Here is a 19,430-nt window from a genome sequence, read left to right as displayed (position 1 = left end):
CGCACATCATTGTTCTAGGCTATTTTCGAATGATAAAACTTGAATCATGATTTTTATTGCGAACAATAAATTGTCCCTAACCGAAATTCATCAAGTATGAACAAATGTTCATTAAGCTTAGTCATTATATTTCGAGAACTAATTACCAAGATAAACTTGACTTGAAATTCTTGTATATGCATGATAGTCTAATTAGTTATGCGACATCGTCTCACAGATAGAAAGATGAATATAACTTGAGAAATAGGTGGTTCAGTCTTCACTTACCTTTTGTTGAAGAAGTTCTCCAAAAGCTTCGGTTGATTTTCGCCTTCAAACGGTAGAATGTAATGATGACTGCCGCGATGTCTGTTTCTCAACTACACTTCTATCCTAATCCGAGAATTAACTAATTGTAGACTAGTAATCAAGATATAATTTTGACAACTAAATTTGACAACGAGCTTGAGATATCAACACTTATGAGTTCGACCGAGCAATGCTCTAACACTCGTCACAGTTGTAACAAAGTTCTTGACTCTTTATTTTCTGAATTTTTTCTGGTGTCACTATTTTGATGAGAAATTGAGTGGGACTAGTTTTTTGAGGTGTTGTTGGTGGTAAACGGAGTAAGGAAGAGAGGGACACATGTTTGGGAAAGAAATTCTGTGAGTTAGGCTGCCTTGCAGTTGAGAAGGTGTTAATATTTTTTTTCTATTGGTAGACCTGACAGGATCTGTTGGTTATTGAGTGTTTCTTCTTGCATACTGACAAGTGAAAATGCTTGCATAAGTGGTAGGGTGGAACATACTGACTGAATGTTTAATATCCTTTTTTAATCCACCAAAAAACTCATCACATAATATTGTTCAGTGAGCATAGGAAATTGGCGATACATAAGGGACTTAAGGTTTTCACAATGCTCAAAATAATCATCAACAATAGTGGTTTGAGACAACTTACTGAATTTTCCTAACATGTTCTCATTTTCAGGGTTTTCAATCTAAGAGCATCTCCAACGGGAGATCCTCTACTTCCTATTTACTTGGCCACGTAGGTTTTATTCACTTTTTTGCAAAAATTCTTCTTTAACGGGAATGTGGAGATTGAATGTGAGGATGATGTGTACGTTAGTTACATAGACATCCTCTAAGCCATCCTCTGATTTTAGAGGTTGTCTTAAAGGATGTGAAGAATCCATGTCATCCATTAATTTTCAAACTAAATCAAAAGATTAATTTTCGGCCAATAAGATGATTACAAATAGACTACCAGTTTATCTTTTAAGGTCTTTCGTAGGAGATGATTATCTTAACTTTCCTGCAATAAGGAAAAATCGTTTCAAGGATGTCGTCAATTAACACCCACGTAGGAACCACATTGACGTTCCGTTAGAGATGCTCTAATACAAGAATGCTCAGCCAATTCATACCAGGAAGTAATAGCTGGATCTAATAGTTTGTAAGTTTGATAACCACTTATCTGCTTTTCCATCCAGATACATAACTTCCATGGTGACCCTTTGATGTTCATCTCTGGTGTCGTTGAGAAGGAAATAACGGTCACACTTTTGAATCCATCCTTTAGGGTTCTCACCATCAATCTCGGAAAATCTAGCTTAGGCATTCGCTGATTCGGGTTGAAGTCACGACACCCTTGCTGGAAATTGAACATTGTTCCCCCTGGTGATGAAAATTAGAGTGAGATGCTTCCACTCCTGGATCCTTTGCTCTTCATTTTTCCTTTCTGCAGAAGTCTTCATATACTTAAAGAAATCGTCATTTGATAACACAGACGCTTTTAAATCATTGTTTTGCACAGCGAGATCATTAAATTATACGGTGAGATCACTAATCTATTTAGTAAATGAATCGACGATCTTATGAAGGTCTTCATTTACTTCTTTGATTGTAGGGTTCTTTTCTCCAACCATGATTAGGATAGAACGGCTCTGATGCCAATTGTTGTATTTCCACAACAAATTAACACATAAATTTGAAAGAAAAAAAAGATATCTGATTTAGAAAATCATCCCAGAGAGAAAAAGAAGATAACTAAAATTCTATTTCATTTATTTCTTAAGCCGCCACTATTCCTTCAACACACATTTAAAGCCCTAATCTACTCATGAGTTAATCCCAGCGACTAAACGATGGCTTCCATCTGGCAACATCCTAAAGACTATAATAAAGAAACTCTCTGACTCACATTACTAATACACCCGACTCTAATTACTAACGACAGACTCCAAAATACTCTAAGTAGACAGGACAATTACATGACAGCTGACAACTACATCCGGTATGTGTTTCATACTCTATCTGAAATCATACTCATTCCTAACTCGAGTATGGATTTAAATCATGTTTGATGTTTTTCACACCAGCAGATAAATCCGTCGACGTGAGGATCCATATTGACCGATTTTGGGTAAATTTTTTTTAATCTTTTTCTATTTGTTTTTGAAGCTACAATCGGCTAATATAATAATTAGTACCGACCGATTCTGGGTTTTTCATGAATGATGAATATCAATCAGAATCGGCTTACAAGAGCATGAACACCGACCGATTTTTGGTTGATGATTTTATAAAAGAAAATCAAAAAGTTTCACGATAACATTAGTTGATTTCCGAGTTAACAGGATTAAACATTTGTTAATCAATCAAGTTAACATTAGTTAATGAGGGACAAATTATTCATTAACTAAAACAATTAGATAAGGGTTTTTGACTTTACTTCAAAATGTCCCATTTTGTCTTCTAGTGGTAGGCCTCGAATAGAATCTATAGGCCTCAAACTAGACGGAATTATTAATCTAGATCATTTATCACTTGTTTGTAATAACTTTTTTTTTTGAAGCAGTTTGTAAACCAAGAAAAGAGAAAAAAAAAGTGACTGGCTTGACGATATACAAAGTTAAACTTCCTGAATATTGTTTGATGCTCCAATGTTGGGTTAACCATGGGAACTTTATTCAGTACCAACCCGGTAGTTGTGTTTTCTTTCCAATTTCAATGGGTCATAGCAATGCCAACATTCCACGGTCTATAGTAATGAAGGTTGTTTTTAGTCATACCTAAATATTTCTAGGCATACTGAATAAAGACAAAAAAGGATGTCAAATAACAAAATCAGAAACCCCCTTAACCAAAATTTTTTATAATGGAAAATCTGCCCTTTTTGTATTAGTGTTAGTAATCTGGGTTAGTGATTAAAACTTTTGTTTAGTAATTAAGATAATTCAGAATTATAAAGTTTTGGGTAGATGAAAAAATTTGGGGAAACAAATCAAATTTTTATTGAGAAGGAGAGAAGGAAAAGGAGAAAGTGAGAAAAAAAAAAAATTCTTGATTCAATGGAGGATGAAGAGGGTCATTCTTCATCTAAAAAACCTAGAAAAATACATATCAACTACAACAATGATCCAGAAATGGCTGATTTCTTATATTATGAGAATGATTTTACACAAACTCAAACTCAAACTCAAGATGATGATTGTTATGAGCCAAATCCAGACGATGAATACATAAATGAGGAACCCAATGCTTCTAACACACATGTACACTTCTATTTTATGTTTAATCTCACTTTTGTAGCTTGAAATAATCAAAAAATTGTATTTTTCATCATGGTTCAGCGAACCAGGACTATGTTCGGCTTGAAAATATAAGTCGAACCCACTAAATTGATGAACAATTCGGCTAGCTGAATTTGTTAACGTTATACGCCGAACCTTCATTTTCCAACTTCCAACCTATTTGCAAGATCCTAGTTCGGCTTATATTAAAGTCTAATAACAAGCCGAACCTATTCCTGAGAGTTAGGTTCGGTTTTCGCTCTAAATATCGTACCGAACTATATATTTTTCCAAGTTCGGCTCATATTCAAAAAATCACATCAGCCTAACATGATACTGATTTTCCATGAAACACTTAAATTCATACACATTTAGGGGTTAGGCTTTTTATTACATTCTTTTCTATTGTGCAGCCTTTTCATAGGATGAACCAAACAAAAAAAGTGAAAATTACTAAAATTGTAAAGAAAGTGAAGTCTAATGATGGAGTATACCAAGTTCCATATTAAACTCATTAAAATCAATGAGATCTTATCTTCAACTTCAAGAGAATGAAAAGACAAACACAACGCTAAAAGAATGAGGTCATTCCGACATCGGATGAAAAAGTTATGGCCAAAACAAGATTGAAAAACTTGAGTGTGCAAAGAGAAGGTTCGGATGATAACTCAACAACACGAGCTAGCCGAACCTAGAGCCTGCAAATCAATATTTTCGAAGTGTTTACAGAGAGAGGTTCGGCTTGAAAGTGATCTAATCGAGTCAGCCGAACCTAACAACCACCTGGGGTAAATTTCACTTCTCAGGTTCGGCCGGGAAGGTTTGCAAGGTATTAGCCGAACCTGACACTGTTCTGGGACGTATTTAATTCACATTTTGGGGTTCGGCTAAAAATTGACATTTACGGTTAAGCCGAACTGTTCATAGACACTTTCAAGGTGAAATTTCAAGAACAATTCGGCTCAAAACTCAACTCAATTATCAGCCGAACCCGCTGCTGTAACCGTCAAAAACCCTAAGTTTTTAGCAATTTAACCCATTCAATCTATGAAAAACAACAAATAAAAGATTGGGTTTGCAGGGAATACCTTCTTATCCTCATTTCAGTATTTGGAGCTTCAAATGGTTGAATTTCCGATTCAATTTCTGGTTCAATTATAGTTTTTACACCTTCATCTGGTTCTTCTTCTTTAATTCATGGATTGGAAGAGGATTTAGAACACCTGATGTTTGTTTTTTTCTTTGTATGATCCATTATATAGTTCGATTTAACCGATGATCGAGTTTTCACGAATTGATAATTAATTACGGTGATGAAAAAAAATTCTGAGAGAAAAGGAAGGTGGTTTGGCTGGAGGAAGAAGAAGAGATGTTTAGGATAGTTTATTTTTTGGTTTTTGGTTCAAGGGTATATAGGTAATTGAACTATCCAATAGACACCCCTTATAAGATCACCTAGGATGGGAAAATTATTTTATATGCCTTGAAAGTTTTTGGTATGCCTACCAAAAACAACCTTCATAGTAATAGTGTGAGTGATGGGAGAAGCCTCACCCTCACTTTTGCATGTTAGCTAGAGGTAAGGTAATAACTAAAGGGTGTGGGCACACCCGCACAAGACAATCCTGTCGTGTGTTGCACATTATGAGAACAAGAAAAGTGAAAGAGAATGATAAAGACCACGTTTTATGGAACATGTCAACGGTGTTGATCCGATGCGTCACTCAGACATATTTGATATATATGATCCTTTATACGGGTTAAGTCTCTCAAGATTGTGGAAGTCACCCTGGCTAGCAAGTAAAGGGCACAGCGAGCACACAAATCCAATGGAGGCACAAGGCATTGGATAAGCATAAATTATTTATTATCAGAGATAATATATTTATTTAGGTATTTTATTATATTTTAAGTATTTAATTATTTTATTTAGAGTTTATATTTGTGTAGAATAGTATTTTAGGAGTAGTATTGTTTTCTTATTTTCCAAGTAATGTAGCCTATAAATAGGCCTTATGAGTTGATTAATGATAAGAAGAAAATTATTAAGCAAATTGCTACCCTTTAGTTTATTGATTTCTTTGAATCATGATCTTTTGAGCTTGAGCTGCTGGTTTGAACCTCCGAATATTATTTGCTAAAATAAGGAATATATATTATTCCAGGTAATAATTCCCACAGATCAGGTTTAACCTAGAAGATTTGGCTTACGAGCATCACATATTGAAGTAGTGCAGCCAAAGAATATTGTGACTTGGGAGATTTCCAGTCTCCATATGATATAAAGCTTAATTAATTAAACCAGATAATTTCTAAACTTCCATTCAAATAACCAACAGCCTTCGACAAGTCTAGTTTCAAGAGTGCTGATACATTAAACCGAACATGCAAAGCAAACTATTAGCTAAAAAACACTACAAAAAAATCACCTTACATATAGATCTGGATATATTTTGAAAGCAGCAACTAACCGGACAAAAACAACTAGACACACCAAGATTAATTAAAACCATGCCAGCAGATCTATGGAATGAAGCACACATTTTACCCTGGTGCATGCATGCATGTGCTCACCACTACTGCTAGCAATCTCTACGTACGAACCCCGTAGATAGCTCTAAGGGAGATGGGGAAGATCGCTACCGTGGTGGCTAAGATCACCCATGCCTCCAGGGAGATGGGGAAGATCACTACCGTGGTGGCTAAGACCACCGATGCCTCCATCAATTCCACTTCCCCCGCCGAGTCCACTTGCACCGCCGAGTCCACCGAGTCCACTTCCACCACCGAGCCCACTTCCACCACCTAGTCCACCGAGTCCACTTCCACCACCGAGTCCACTTGCACCACCCAGTCCACCGAGTCCACTTCCACCACCGAGTCCACTTCCACCACCAAGTCCACTTCCACCACCGAGTCCACCTGCACCACCGAGTCCACTTCCACCACCGAGTCCACCTGCACCACCGAGTCCACTTCCTCCACCGAGTCCACCTGCACCACCGAGTCCACTTGCACCTCCAACTCCTCCAATGCCACCGAGTCCCCCAGCAGCTCCACCAGGTCCACCTACTCCTCCACCCATACCTACACCGCCAAATGGTATCCCAGCAGCACCGATACCAGAAGCACCACCAATACCTCCATAGGAAATGAAGTTCTTCTCATCGTTAAGACCAGCACCACTACCAGTTTGATGGTTATCAACTGGCACTGTTCTTGCAGCTGCAGTTTGATCAAGAACAACTAAACTCAAGACAACAAAACCTAACATGATTCTCCAGAAGGATGCTGATGATAATGCCATCTCTCTCAGACTCTCAGTATACTCTCTCCTTTCTCGCTAGATCTCTTCTTAAGATATGAAGAATGTTGTTTGTCAATCTGATGCATATCCAAGAGCTAGATCCTTTTAAATAGAAGCGTGGAGCGGGTGGGGGACAGTTGAAAATATTTAATGACCGAGCAGTGAAACTAGCTAGCTTAAATGCTTGCAAGTTCAACTGCTCAAGATCTGTGTATACTGTTCATAACACTGTTCATGTATCTAGCTGTCCCTTGCTAGGGTCGGAGATTGATGAGGTCGTCAGAGGTTGTTCTGAAGAAGCTTTAGTGGCTCTCTGGTTTTCTTTACATTTCCAATCTCTGTGTTTTGACTGGGGGGACTCACCACCACCACCTAGCTACATTTATTGTACTAACTGTATTCCATTTTTATTAAATAATAGTAACTTGAATCTTGCACTTTTAAAGCACTGCACTAGCTACTCAACTGCTCGAGCTCAGAAAACGAAAATGACAAGTAAACTTGAAAATTTAAATTTAAAACCAAGAACATGCAATGAGTTAACAGCTAAGAGATGCTGCTATAGGACGCCGGTTGGTGGCATACAGGAGAACCGGATCTTAGACGTACGCCAACAGATATACCCCCCTGAAACCGGTGAATGCCAGCAACTCACGTGAAATTGATGTGATTTTTATTACTTGGTCCGAGTATTAATTTTTAAATAAAGTGTGGTCTGAAATGGTTACACTTAAATATACGACCTAGTACGGTTGTGACACGCTGCATCTTGGTCTTATATTATCACACCCGTCGTACATTTCAAGGGTAAAATAATCATTTTCTGGAATTACATCCTCGGTGCTGACTGCTTATCAGTGCCATGAAACAGGAACTGCAAACCCTTTTACGAGCCAAACTCCGAACGATCCAAGAGTCCATCCCAAATGCACCTCCAAAAAGTTTAAGGTCAATGCCAAGAGTTGCCACTCAGTTTTATTTTGTAGATTTTAGGCTTGGTGCGTGTAGAAACTACATGACCAAAAGTATTTGTCTTGAAAATTATGGATTTCAAAATCATGATTAATGGTCAAGAGATCTCGAAAATTATGAAAATTAGGAAGCAAGATACCATGTCAAGCCAAACATTAGGGTTAATACGTTTAGTCCCACATCATCTAAAACCAAACCAGTGGTATGCTTTAAAAGGCTCTCTTTCAGCTTGAAGCGACGTGTTCGTTGAAAGGAGAGACGGTTGGCACCTCCCCTGACAGGGACGGGAACGGCTTTCGAGCTTACCTGTTACCACACACCTGGTTAAGGCTACCCGCTTCGGCGGATCTTACCAAATTTTTTTTCCTAGTTTAATCGGGGGCCATGGAATTTTGTTTGCCCCCCAAATTTTTCAGGGTGTAAAAATCGGAAGATGAATATACTATTTTACTCTTGATTAATTTTTTTCCAAGTAACGATCCTCATTAACGACCCTTCACCGACATTAACGACAGTTTAGGATCGTCATATATATCATGATCAAAACAATAACAACTCTAAACTGTCATACACTAACGACTCTTTTTAGAGATTAACGACAGTCTATAACGATATTTTTAAAACATTAACGACTGTTTAAGTCGTCAAATGCGTAACCAAAACAGTAACGACCCTTCCAAAGGGTCGTCAGGGAATTGATCATTTTTATGACGACCCAAAACTGTCGTACATTTCATTAATGAATCTTCGACAGTTTAGAGTCGTCACTTAAACAGTCTAAACATTAACAATTGTTGAGGGTCGTCAATGAAATTTTTTAATACCCTGACGATTTTTCATAACCTGGAAAAGTTGCAGGTTTGAGTCGTCATTTTTGGTGTCAATACATTGACGACTTTCTAGAGTCGTTGGGGTATGCATCCCTCGACATTGACGACTCTTTCTCTGTGTCGTGACATACATCCAATCCATGGGAGAATTTAAGATAATCTTACCATCAACACAATCATCTTTGTTGCTTGAACCTTCCACAACATCATTTCCCCTACTTGAATTACTCACTTCTAATAACCCTAAATTTTCCTCTATAACCTCCTCTTCTTCTACTCAACTCAAACAACAACAACAAAAAAAAAAAAAAAAAATGATTCTAAAATCTGAGTTTAATCTAACATAATCTAACCACAATAATTAACATAACTTAATTAAATTTTAATACTAATCATTTAGAGGCAGTTTAGCCATTTAAAAATATTTTGGTTAAGGGGTGACTCAATTTGAGTTTTAATGACCTTTTTTTGTCCTCTCGTGGGAGGCCCCTTATTGTGTTTTGGGCCCCCAATTAAACTAGGTTTTTTTTTGGGCCCAATATGGTCCAGCTCGAACTGGGTTTGAAAATTTGGAATAGAAGAGGGAATATCCAAAGCACATAATTTTGAAGTTCCTAAATGTGTACATCATTGATCAGTGATTTCTTCTTCATCTTTTCCATTTTCCTTGAGTAAGTTATGGTGGTGGATTACTACAGTAAGCAGCTATGGTGTTCACCTTTCTTACTCTTCTTCTTCTTAACAGCAATAATCATGGAAGAAATGAAATTGATAATTTCTACTGCTAATCAAATTCCAACTACACTGGAAGGTCCATTTCCACCAGTAACTCGTCGTTTCGATTCTTCGTTGCGGCGAGGAAGCGATGATTTGCCCATGGATCATCCTCGTCTCAGGAAGAGAGTTTCCCCCATGTTTCCTGAACAAATTTCTCTAGCTCTCTCTTCTCAACCCACTTCAATCTGGGTCTCTTGGGTTACTGGTAAATAAAATTACCAACTAATTTTTGGTTAATTGAAGCAATATTTTCATTTTTCACATTCAATTTAGATTTAATTTTTGTGTAGGTGATGCTCAGATTGGTTCCAATGTAATCCCACTTGATCCATCCACTGTTAAGAGTGAGGTCTGGTATGGTACACAAAGTGGCAACTACCAATTCTCACAAACAGGGAAATCAGAAGTGTACAGCCAATTGTACCCATTTCAAGGTCTTCTCAACTATACCTCTGGCATCATTCACCATGTTAGGCTCCAAGGTAATTTGCCTTGAAACACTACTTGCAATTGTTAGTTTAATCGAGTTTATGTACCCGAAATAGAACATTCCCCTAATTGATTGTGGTTTTATACATTTGTTTTGAGTACAATGTCATGGGTTCATGCTATCTCTTGTAGGTCTTGAACCTGGGAAGAAATATTACTATAAATGTGGTGATACTTCTTTATCAGCAATGAGCAAAGAGCATACCTTTAAAACATTACCCTTACCGTCGCCAATCAACTATCCTAGACGAATAGCAGTGGTTGGAGACTTGGGGCTTACAAGCAATTCAACGACAACTGTTGATCATATGGTTAAGAATGACCCTTCAATGATTTTGATGCTTGGAGACTTAACTTATGCAAATCAGTACCGTACAACAGGAGGAAAAGGAGTTCCATGCTTTTCATGCGCGTTTCCAGATGCGCCCATTAGGGAAACTTATCAACCCCGCTGGGACGGATGGGGAAGGTAAACCTTCAACTTTCCAAAATTTGTTGTAGTTTCGAGTATATTATAAAGAGTACTGAATAGAACTGAAGATTTTTGTGAGAGCTGGTACCTTTAGGTTTATCTAGTGCCTCTTTTCTTGCTTCCATCAGTCATCTTTGTAAGTATACTTTGTGAAGTGTGCCTCATTTCAGGTTTCCTTCGCCTTGGTACCTGCACATGTTTTATGAAGTTCTTATCCCATGTGGTTAAAGGCGATTCCTAATTTTTCTTAGGTGACCCAGGGGCCTAGGTAAAATACTTGAAAACAGCAAAGGTTCTGAAAGTTGTCGCCTAAGGTGGTCGCCCAGGAAATATGAGGCAGTGGGCTAGGATGTATGGATGTTTATATAGGTCATATATACTCATAAGCTGTAGATGACATTTCTGCTACAAACAATTAGCTTAGCCATATCATATGAGGAACACAACTAGCACTTTCAGCAAACCTGAAACTAAGATGGGTATTCTTCTAGGCAATGCATAAGCCGTTTATCAGGTTGAAATGGAAATTAAAACGTAGGTTTATGGAGTTATAAATTTGCCTCAAGCAGCATAAGCAATATTACATTCTGTTAAAAACCTGAACAATTGCGTTATTTACCCGGTTGAATGCAAAACGTAGGTTTATGGAGCCCTTGATCTCAAAAGTTCCAATGATGGTCATTGGAGGCAATCATGAGATTGAGACTCAGGCAGCTGGGATCTCTTTCAAATCATATTCGGCACGATTTGCTGTTCCCTCTTATGAGTCTGGCTCTGATAGCAATTTTTACTACTCGTTCAATGCCGGAGGAATTCATTTTATCATGTTGGGAGCTTATGTTGACTATAATACAACTGGTGACTCACTCTATTTGCTAAAATTCTTCTGCCATTTCCTAGTCTTCATGAGAGTTCCCAATGAGTTAATGTTCTATATCAATCTTGCGTTCTCGTCGAATCTTCTTATGTATCATTTGCAAGAATCCTATTTACAGAGATTTTCTGTCACAGGTTCCCAACACACATGGCTAAGAAAAGATCTGGAACAAGTAGACCGCGAAGTGACACCTTGGTTAGTGGCTGCATGGCATCCACCTTGGTATAATAGCTACTCATCACATTACCAGGAATTTGAATGCATGAGGCAAGAAATGGAAGGACTTCTATATCAATTTGGTGTTGACATTGTCTTTTCTGGTCATGTAAGCCACAACATTTTCCCCATTTCTTTGATATATGCCTTCAAATTAGCTCGTCGTATATAAATGCTCAAAAAATCCAAGTTATCTGCCTTTCTGTTATTCTCTTGATGTATCAGTCGCTCTACAGTTAAGCAATTGAAAATCTTTTATGTCCATGACTCAATTAACATGAGTTTGTGGCATTTTCTTATCAGTATAGTGCAGACATTAACGGTTTTGTCTGATGACATTCATATCCTTTCTTCTAGTAGTTTGGATGGCGCTTATGGTACTCCATGTGACCACAGACAGCCCACTATGAGATCTTCTAATTTTATGTTTCTGTAGCTTTAATTCTATTGTTATTTAGGCATTTAAGAAATTGACCTGTTATCCTCCAAAATTTTGTTCCATTTATTTTTCTTAAAGAGGTGACCTGTTCCATAGACCTGAAATAGTTATCATAGCGGTAATAGACCTTGTAAGTCTTGACCAGTAGGTAATAGACCTTGTTAATCTTTACCAGTACAACAGTTTATCTAACTGCTATGTATTTACCTGGACTCCTGCTAGGTGCATGCTTATGAGCGGATGAATAGAATGTATAATTACACGTTGGATCCATGTGGACCTGTTTACATCAATGTAGGAGATGGTGGGAACATTGAAAAAGTTGATGTAGAGCACGCCGATGACCCTGGAAAGTGTCCTTCACCAGGAGACAATATGCCGGAATTTGGAGGTGTGTGTCATTTGAATATCACTTCTGGTCCTGGTAAAGGTCAATTCTGCTGGGACAAACAACCAGAGTGGAGTGCATTCAGAGAGAGCAGCTTTGGGCATGGAATCCTAGAGGTGTTATTCCTAGTTCTATACTTTAATCATATGTTTGTTTCCTGGTATGTGAGTGGTTAATTTTGTTGTCTCCTGGGGGTTCTTTTACCAGATTGAACAGTTCAGAATATATCAAGGCAATCAATTGAGTCCACTTCAGCTTCGTTAAAACATCTCATCCTTTGTTTTTTACAGGTTGTGAATGACACAAATGCCTTGTGGACATGGCACAGAAATCAGGATGTTTACAAGGAGCAGAGTTCTGGTGATCAAATATACATAGTACGAGAACCTGAACGTTGCTGCGCAACCATCAAATAGATTGTAAATTACAAGCAGATCTCTGAAGTCGAAATAAAACCCAAACAGAAAAGGGTATCGGGGACGTAAAAGGTTAACCCAAGTTGAATAAGATTTACACCACTTCAGAGCAAAATAATATGAGAGGCTTTTGGATAGTTTTTGTCTTTGATTGCGGTCATTTGTATTGCAAGGGTGAATGGTTACTGCTTTAAGCCGTGTTGATGTTTGTTGTGTTTTTCAATTTTCTGGGGACTGGGTCCAGCTTATGTGAAATAGTTAACCAAAATAATATGATTGGCAGAATCTCTTTAACTTGGAACGATTCAGCTTTTGCTGCAGATGCGCTTAAATTTATCAGACAGCATAGTGAAATTTCAGATACTAGAGATAATTTATTTCTTAAAGGGGTCCAAACCCGAGTCCACGTAAGGGCCTGTTTGGTACAGTTTTGAAAAACAGTTTTCAAAAATAGTTTTCCACTGTTTTAAAAACATACACTTTTTTCCTTGTTTTCATTTTCAAAAAATTGTTTGGTAAACTGTTTTTGAAAACAAGGAAAACCAACTAAATCGGATCAAATGTAAAGATTCGTCTAAGAGATAGTGATATTAGCCATGACTCACTTGCAGTCATTCCCCATCTCTTACTTTGTTCTGAAAAGAAGAAAAGAATAAAGAAAAGAAAAAAAGAGAAAACACAGAAAACAATAATTTGTTGTTTTCATTTTTTTGTTTTTAAAAACAGAAAACAGATATAAAACATTTTCTGAAAATGTCCTTACCAAACGCGTTTTCTCCTGTTTTCTGTTTTCTCTGTTTTTGAAAACTATACCAAACACGACCTAAATGTTTCAAATGCAAGAAAAATGTTTTTTTTTTTTTATTTTAATGAATGAAGAATCATCACAGTCGGTTGTTTTGTTACTTCCCTGCATGCATCCTAAAGAAATCATAATGGTGTTTGTAAGATATAAAAAATATGTACATATTCTTGAATTGTTCTAATGAACAAACTCCAAATAATAGCGGTATATCCGACTTTAACATCATGAACTTTAAAATGTTGGAATCATAGTTGAAAATAGAAATCCTCTAATCGGAGGAAAGCAAGTGTGGATGACCACTACTCATACCTGGCAAAGATTGTCTCTTTCGGTTGGATACGCATAGGTATGATTCATTCAAATTTCAAAATCCAAATATTAATTAATAATACGATTTCAAGTGATTTTCCTCTGCTTGGTTAAAAGCTGAACAAATCTCTCTTCTGAGAGCTTCTGACCCCACCGGATATATTTCACCCAATAAGATTGTCCTGTTATTTCCCACCAACAATACTTTAGCCGGGAACACCAATTTAACAAGGGTTTAGATTGCACCGAGTCTAAAAATTTAAACAAAAATCCTGCCGTACTTTTCAGAAGCTCAAAACCCTAATAATTTCTTCCAAAACCTTAATCATCTACCTCTTCCACCCTTTCTCGCATGCCTTTCTATCTTTTGTCGATTTCAATCTTTCACTTACTCTTTTTAGTTGTATCTTTATCATATTTGCTTAATTAATTACCTAATCTATGAACGACACAATCATATGTGTTCTTTTTAATGTTGTATCTTATTGGTTGCAGATCCACTGATAATCAAGGAATGCTATTGACGCAGATGAATCGTGTTTGTTTTCAGCAAGTAAGTTGAGTTTGATTCTGTGTTTTGATATATATATATATTTTTTTGTTTTTGTTTTTTTTTTTATAATATTTAGTTTTCTTTACCTGTTTTTCTACTGGAAACTTTAAAGATATCATTCATTTGGTAGACTAACAAAGTTTCTTTGGTGCATTAAATTTTAGATGGTTTAGTTTGATTCATATGATTTCTTTAACCTAACAGAAAACTAGGATCGGAACGCAGAACTCGATCATTGAGAAAGCTTTTAAGGTATTACTAATTTTTCTCATCTATCTTGAACTGCCTTTGCAAGAACAACACTAATCCAGTGAAACTTCGACCGATCACCCTGATGCCCAGTTGATATGTCCTTCTTGATTTGAAGTTGATGCTTACTCAACCTACAACTCGCTATTTATGTTGGTCGTCAGATGGGCCTGCAATGTAACATGTGTGCAAACTCCATGACTCTGTATCACAAGTAGGCAAGTAAATCGATACAGGGCCAGCGTTTGTTCATCGCCCTTAAATTTGGGAAAGCCTTGAATAGGACGAACCTTGGGGTATTGCAAAGGGTATGAAGAAGTTAAAGAGACAACATTTGTTCATCACTCTTAGTTGATCCTTTTAAGTCCTTGCAAGAACATAACATGATAGGACAGGGAAGAGATTCGAGTCAAATTGTGCTTCCATTTGAGACATAATGTGATAGTCCGATTTTTGTGGTTTACCACTATGTAGCTTTTTTATTTTCAAATTTTCAATTTCTATAATATAAAATTAATAGGATATCTTGGAATGGTACTGTATAATGTATATAACCTCTAACCTATATGGCCCTAAATCGTGAAGGGAAAAGTACACCGTCACTAAAACTGATTATTTGGCATTCATATATTTGTGGCTAATTTGTGGTACTGTTTTGAAACAGGTATAATTGGTTAAAAAAAAAGGCCGAATTGAAGCCTTGATGACAAAAGCCAAAAATTACCCAAGTAATGCCTAAGATCAAAGTTTGTGTGATGCCCGATTTACAACTTTAGAAAGGGTTCGCTGAATTGTTTCCTTTGTTCAAGTATAATTGTCAGTTCTAATATTGTCAGTCAAAATGACTAATGAAGAGTTGTTGAATACTAAAGCGGGATTGGAACGAGTTGTTGCAAAAGGAACATTTATAAGTTTGGCATCCACCTTCCCTGTAACCATCTCCAACATGTTTGATTCTATTATACAAAAAAGTTCTTCTCTTTCTTGCACTATGTATCTCTTTAATGGTGCTTGGTAATCTTATGTAGTTTCTTCTTTTTTTTTTTTAATAAATTTGTATACATAGTTGAATTTTAGCTTGATGCGACAACGTGGTAGTTGTGCTATCTGACAATGAGGCTTGAAGGAAAAATAAGCCCAAAGGTAATTTTAGAATTGCAATAAATTCTACTACTACTTTTAAATTAACATCTTTACTAATTGAATATTGTTATCGCCTATTTTCTCTGTTTTATATACTTCAAATTTTGAATCTTTATAAACTCACCGGCACCAAAACATATTCTTGGCTACGAAATATTTAGGTTCGTGCAAAGCACGGGCACAACAACTAGTAATAACTAGATAAAACATGCCTCACATAGGGTGGCTGGGACGTACATCCCTGTTCACAAACTGACTCCATATATATTACAGATCTGGATTATATATTAAAAATATTACGTAATTAACTAATCAACCGAACGACAGCCTAAGCCAACAAAGTAAACACATTAAGATCAAGGAAGAACATTCTTTTAGCTAAGTCATAATATTAAAACCAAAAACATTAATTACAAGTAATTATCCAAGGGGCCTGAAGGTCCCAGACCCTTTAAAGAAACAAGGGATAGACAAAGCCTCTAAATATCTAAATATTAAAAGAAATGGGCAAAACAAGTCCTTACAAGAAACCGTAAAAATCTATAACTCCCATTATCTTCACACAAACTTCAAGCATCATATAGATTACTAGCAATAAACTTCATTTAAAACTGGGTTTATGTGGTTGTAAAGGACCACGAAATTTATTACTCTTCCATGTATTACTAGCCTTCTTCATATTTGCCAAGTTCAAGACTCTCAGAGCCTTTTCCTCCACAATAGGGTCAAACACATTATCTCTGCCGGAAGAGTTCAATGAGACACCATCGGAATATAATTTACAATCGTTGATCGGTTAGTATCAGTCTCCATCCCCTCATTATAGTCCTTTTCAACTTGCTCGTCATTCTCATCAACCAGTGAAGACTCATTAGCTACCTTCTCCGCCAATTCATCAATGAGATTATTTGTTGTAGTATTTATAATTTCTTGAGTGAGCTTCGACATTTTTAGCCCCTCTTCCTCCAATCTCTCCTTACACATGCGTATTTCCTATTCAGTGAGATTCTCCTTAGATTTATTTCCAAGTTTACATCTTTTGAGTCTTTTCTTACCAGCTACAACACCCCGTATAATTTGAGTAATAGTGGAATTATCAACTACTGAAGTTATAGTCTTATCTGCATCTGTTGTTTCGTCGTAAACATCCTTACAATCTTTTTCCTTTTCTTGATCAGTTTCCATCTCTTCAATATTTTTCAGGGAATCAAACCTACCGGAGAATAAACATAGATCAACTTCATCATCATCATCCCCCATCTGCGATGAGTATTCAATTGTTTATGTTGCACAATCTTTATTTTTTTTTTCCAAACTTCTCACTAGTATTATTAATTTCACCTTCAGTTGGGGCCTCATATTCTTTGTTTCTATTCCCTCTTATTCCACCCCTAGCATTGTTCGTTCCAGTAGTTCTTTTCCTGGATTGTACCTGGTCTGTACGTGTATTTAAAGCTTCCTTATATTGATTAAGATGACGACCTAGAACCTTACAATGTTCACAGTATTCAGGTTCTTTAGGAATTAAGACCACTTGTTCATAACCCTCCGGATCCCATCTTAATTTGACATACACTGTTTTATCAACAGGTTTTGAGAAATCAATCTCAACAAGCATTGATGCGTAATGCCCAAATTCTTTATGCAACGTAACTTCACCGACTTTTATCCATTTCCCTTGGATTTGTGCCATAGCTAATAGGATCTTCTCAGTCCAATATTTTTGTCTTAAACCCGAAAATTGAACCCATACCAATGAAGACGTTACCTTTTGGTTTTCAGGGTCAAAACCAGGCAACCATTCTTGAACTCGAAGTGCATGAATAATCTTCATACCTTAAACAATAGTTTCAATGATCCATGGACCTTCTTCTAAAACCTTTTTTGTGTCTTCAGCAATACGAAAAGTCGTTGTAAAGAAGCCTTTAGGTAACAGAATAAATCTACAGCTACCATTGATTTTCCACTATGTTAAAATTTTTTACATAGCTACCTCAAACTTCATATTAATCTTCTTAGTATTCACACGGCCTACCAAGCTAAACTTCATATCCTCAAAGGCATCATCTTCTAAAGAAGTCGTTAGAACAATTCCTTTCTCTTTTTCGGTAATAAGAACAAGTTGAGGCAAAGTATCAATCTCAACTTTTGTTAGTTCTCTATTACGTATAACCTTATCAGTAACAGCATCATGATAATTACTTCGTGGAGGATCCCCAGACCGATCCCCAATTGTTGGGATCAAACTTAAAATCCAAAACTGCGAGCATGAAAATCAAACAAATCTGTCAAACCCCAGTTTCACCACTGAAGAGAAAACAGGAAGACGACGAATAATCTTTAAGTAAGAACATGCAATAGATAAACGCTCATGCCAGTATATCTATGCAATGAAACATACCCTGGTGCATGCATGTTCTCAATACTACAACAACATATGTCTAGGTACGAACGTCGTAAGCGAGATGAGGAAGATCCCCACTGTTTCCAAGAGCGCCTGCACGGCTGCACCTTCACTGAGTCCACTTGCACCACTGATCCACTTCCACTGCGAGTCCACTTGCACCACTGAGTCCACCAAGTCCACTGAGTCCTCCAGCAGCTCCCCCTAAGCCTGGACCTCCAACTACTCCTCGACCCAGCCCACCAAGTCCACCTGCACCACTAACGCCTCTTCCGAGTCCACCAACAACTTCACCAAGGCCAAGGAAAATTCTACCGTTAAGTCCACTTGCAACACCCATTCCACTGCCGAGTCCACCTGCAAATCCACTTGTAGTACCACTAAGTCCACCAAGTCCACTTGCACTACAGAGTCCACCCCTACTCCCCAAGCCTGGACCTCCAACTACTCCCTGACCTAGCCCACTTGCACCACCAACGCCTCATCCGAGTCCGACAACAGCTCCACCAAAGCCAAGGCCAATTACACCTTTGAGTCCACTTACATCACCCATTCCATTGTCGATTCAACCTTTAAATCCACTTGCAGTACGAACTCCTTCTCCGATAAGGCCACCGAGTCAGCCAACATCTCGACCAAGGCCAATTCCACCACTGAGTCCCCTTGCACCGCCAAGTCCACTTTCACTGTCGAGTCCACCTGCAAGTCCACTTGCACTACCAACTTCTCATCCAAGGTCACCGAGTCCACTTGCACCACCCAGTACACCTTCATTTATGAGCGCTTTAAGTCCAGTTCCACTACCAACTCCTCCTCCAAGGCCAAGGACACCTAGTCTACCAGCTGCACCAGCACCGAGCCGATCAACACTTGGTGCAATACGAACACCCCATCTTTTAGCCAAAAGTAGAAGTGTATGAAACTCCTCTGGAGTAAGTCATACATTTGGTCGACCCAATTAACCAAGCGCCACTAGCTCCTCTTCCAAGGCTACCGATGTGACGGATCAGAAATTTAATCCTAGTGCGTAGGCCATAACTTACTCGATGTCCACTCTGATGTTACTAGTCGTTCTTTAAAACTAGGAAAAAACACTTTCATTTTCCCTTGCAAGCATGCTCGTGGAACATTATGCAAGTTGACTTAGCTTCCACACCGGATTTAAATCCATAGAGGCTGATACCAATGCATTATTTCAAGCATCACTGGATTTTGCGTCCTTTTT

At 37.6% G+C, this 19,430-nt stretch overlaps 2 protein-coding genes, 1 long non-coding RNA gene and 1 other non-coding gene across 4 annotated transcripts; 3 read left to right on the top strand and 1 right to left on the bottom strand.

The window, feature by feature from the left end:
* Window positions 1–5,851: 5,851 nt before the first annotated feature.
* On the bottom strand, window positions 5,852–6,956 carry LOC113296829 (glycine-rich protein 5-like). Its single transcript, XM_026545182.1, has one exon. The coding sequence runs from the start codon at window positions 6,864–6,866 to the stop codon at window positions 6,177–6,179; it is 690 nt and encodes a 229-aa protein (XP_026400967.1). The 5' UTR covers window positions 6,867–6,956; the 3' UTR covers window positions 5,852–6,176.
* Window positions 6,957–8,077: 1,121 nt separating this feature from the next.
* Window positions 8,078–8,202, top strand: LOC113300876. The gene has a single exon (XR_003335982.1). It is a non-coding gene; the product is annotated as a U6atac minor spliceosomal RNA (small nuclear RNA).
* Window positions 8,203–9,281: 1,079 nt separating this feature from the next.
* Window positions 9,282–13,108, top strand: LOC113296828 (purple acid phosphatase 23-like). The gene is made up of 7 exons (XM_026545181.1): window positions 9,282–9,650; window positions 9,736–9,927; window positions 10,067–10,403; window positions 11,047–11,264; window positions 11,418–11,608; window positions 12,161–12,442; window positions 12,617–13,108. Exons 1-7 carry the CDS (start codon window positions 9,347–9,349, stop codon window positions 12,740–12,742), a joined length of 1,650 nt encoding a protein of 549 aa, XP_026400966.1. The 5' UTR covers window positions 9,282–9,346; the 3' UTR covers window positions 12,743–13,108.
* A 1,041-nt stretch (window positions 13,109–14,149) lies between these two features.
* Window positions 14,150–15,638, top strand: LOC113293872. The gene is made up of 3 exons (XR_003332634.1): window positions 14,150–14,409; window positions 14,614–14,661; window positions 15,323–15,638. It is a non-coding gene; the product is annotated as an uncharacterized LOC113293872 (long non-coding RNA).
* The last annotated feature ends 3,792 nt before the right edge of the window (window positions 15,639–19,430 follow it).

Source organism: Papaver somniferum, chromosome 7, assembly GCF_003573695.1.
Source record: "Papaver somniferum cultivar HN1 chromosome 7, ASM357369v1, whole genome shotgun sequence".
Classification (NCBI taxonomy): domain Eukaryota; kingdom Viridiplantae; phylum Streptophyta; class Magnoliopsida; order Ranunculales; family Papaveraceae; genus Papaver; species Papaver somniferum.
The sequence above is the reverse complement of the archived record's forward strand: the minus strand, read 5'-3'. Positions and strand labels throughout refer to the sequence as shown.